Here is a 622-nt window from a genome sequence, read left to right as displayed (position 1 = left end):
CGCAAAATTGAACTGAAGTGCAGGTGTTATGGTTAATGAATAAGTTACACGCATCTTAATCCAAGGCTCGGCTCCATCGTCGCATTCGCATGGTTTGCGGTAAAGGATGTAACTATGTCATGCAAGTACATGTTACGTTCATTTTATGTTCACTTTCAGCGTTGTTCATGTGAATCGCTAGTTTCGAGCAGTATTCGAAAAACATGTTAATGAGTAACGAGCAAGTGTTTCGAATCCCAGTGTCGAAACTGGCGATTCACGCGTTAGCAACACTGAATGACGAACTTCGCTCCCTTTTCCCGTTCTCCGCTATTTCTCCTCTTCCTGTCTTCTCTGTCCCCTCTCTTTTTCTCCTTTTTTTGTCTCCCTCCCCTCAGCTTCCCTCATAAGTAGAAGATACTGCACAGTTGCCACAAGAAGTACAACTATTCATGAACACATGGGGGCATCATACCACAACGGCAGACGTGAGCGTTGGGTATATATGTATGCCAACCATTAGACATCACAGTATTATATAAAAGAACAGTAGTAGTGATTAAGATGTAACCAGAACACAAGGAGTAAAGAGACTTGAGGTTAATGTTCACGCACGCATACGTAAGAAAAGATCAGGTGATAG

The 622-nt window shown here is 42.6% G+C and overlaps 1 protein-coding gene across 1 annotated transcript in view; it reads left to right on the top strand.

The window, feature by feature from the left end:
• The first annotated feature begins 439 nt into the window (after positions 1-439).
• The window catches only part of LOC119585971 (lysine-rich arabinogalactan protein 19-like), a 32371-nt gene continuing 32188 nt past the window's right edge, over positions 440-622 (top strand). Inside the window, exon 1 of the mRNA XM_037934686.1 lies at positions 440-467. Within this exon, the coding sequence (XP_037790614.1) occupies positions 440-467 (28 nt within the window). The remainder of the gene's footprint in view (positions 468-622) is intronic.

Source organism: Penaeus monodon, chromosome 20, assembly GCF_015228065.2.
Source record: "Penaeus monodon isolate SGIC_2016 chromosome 20, NSTDA_Pmon_1, whole genome shotgun sequence".
NCBI lineage: Eukaryota > Metazoa > Arthropoda > Malacostraca > Decapoda > Penaeidae > Penaeus > Penaeus monodon.
The sequence above is the reverse complement of the archived record's forward strand: the minus strand, read 5'-3'. Positions and strand labels throughout refer to the sequence as shown.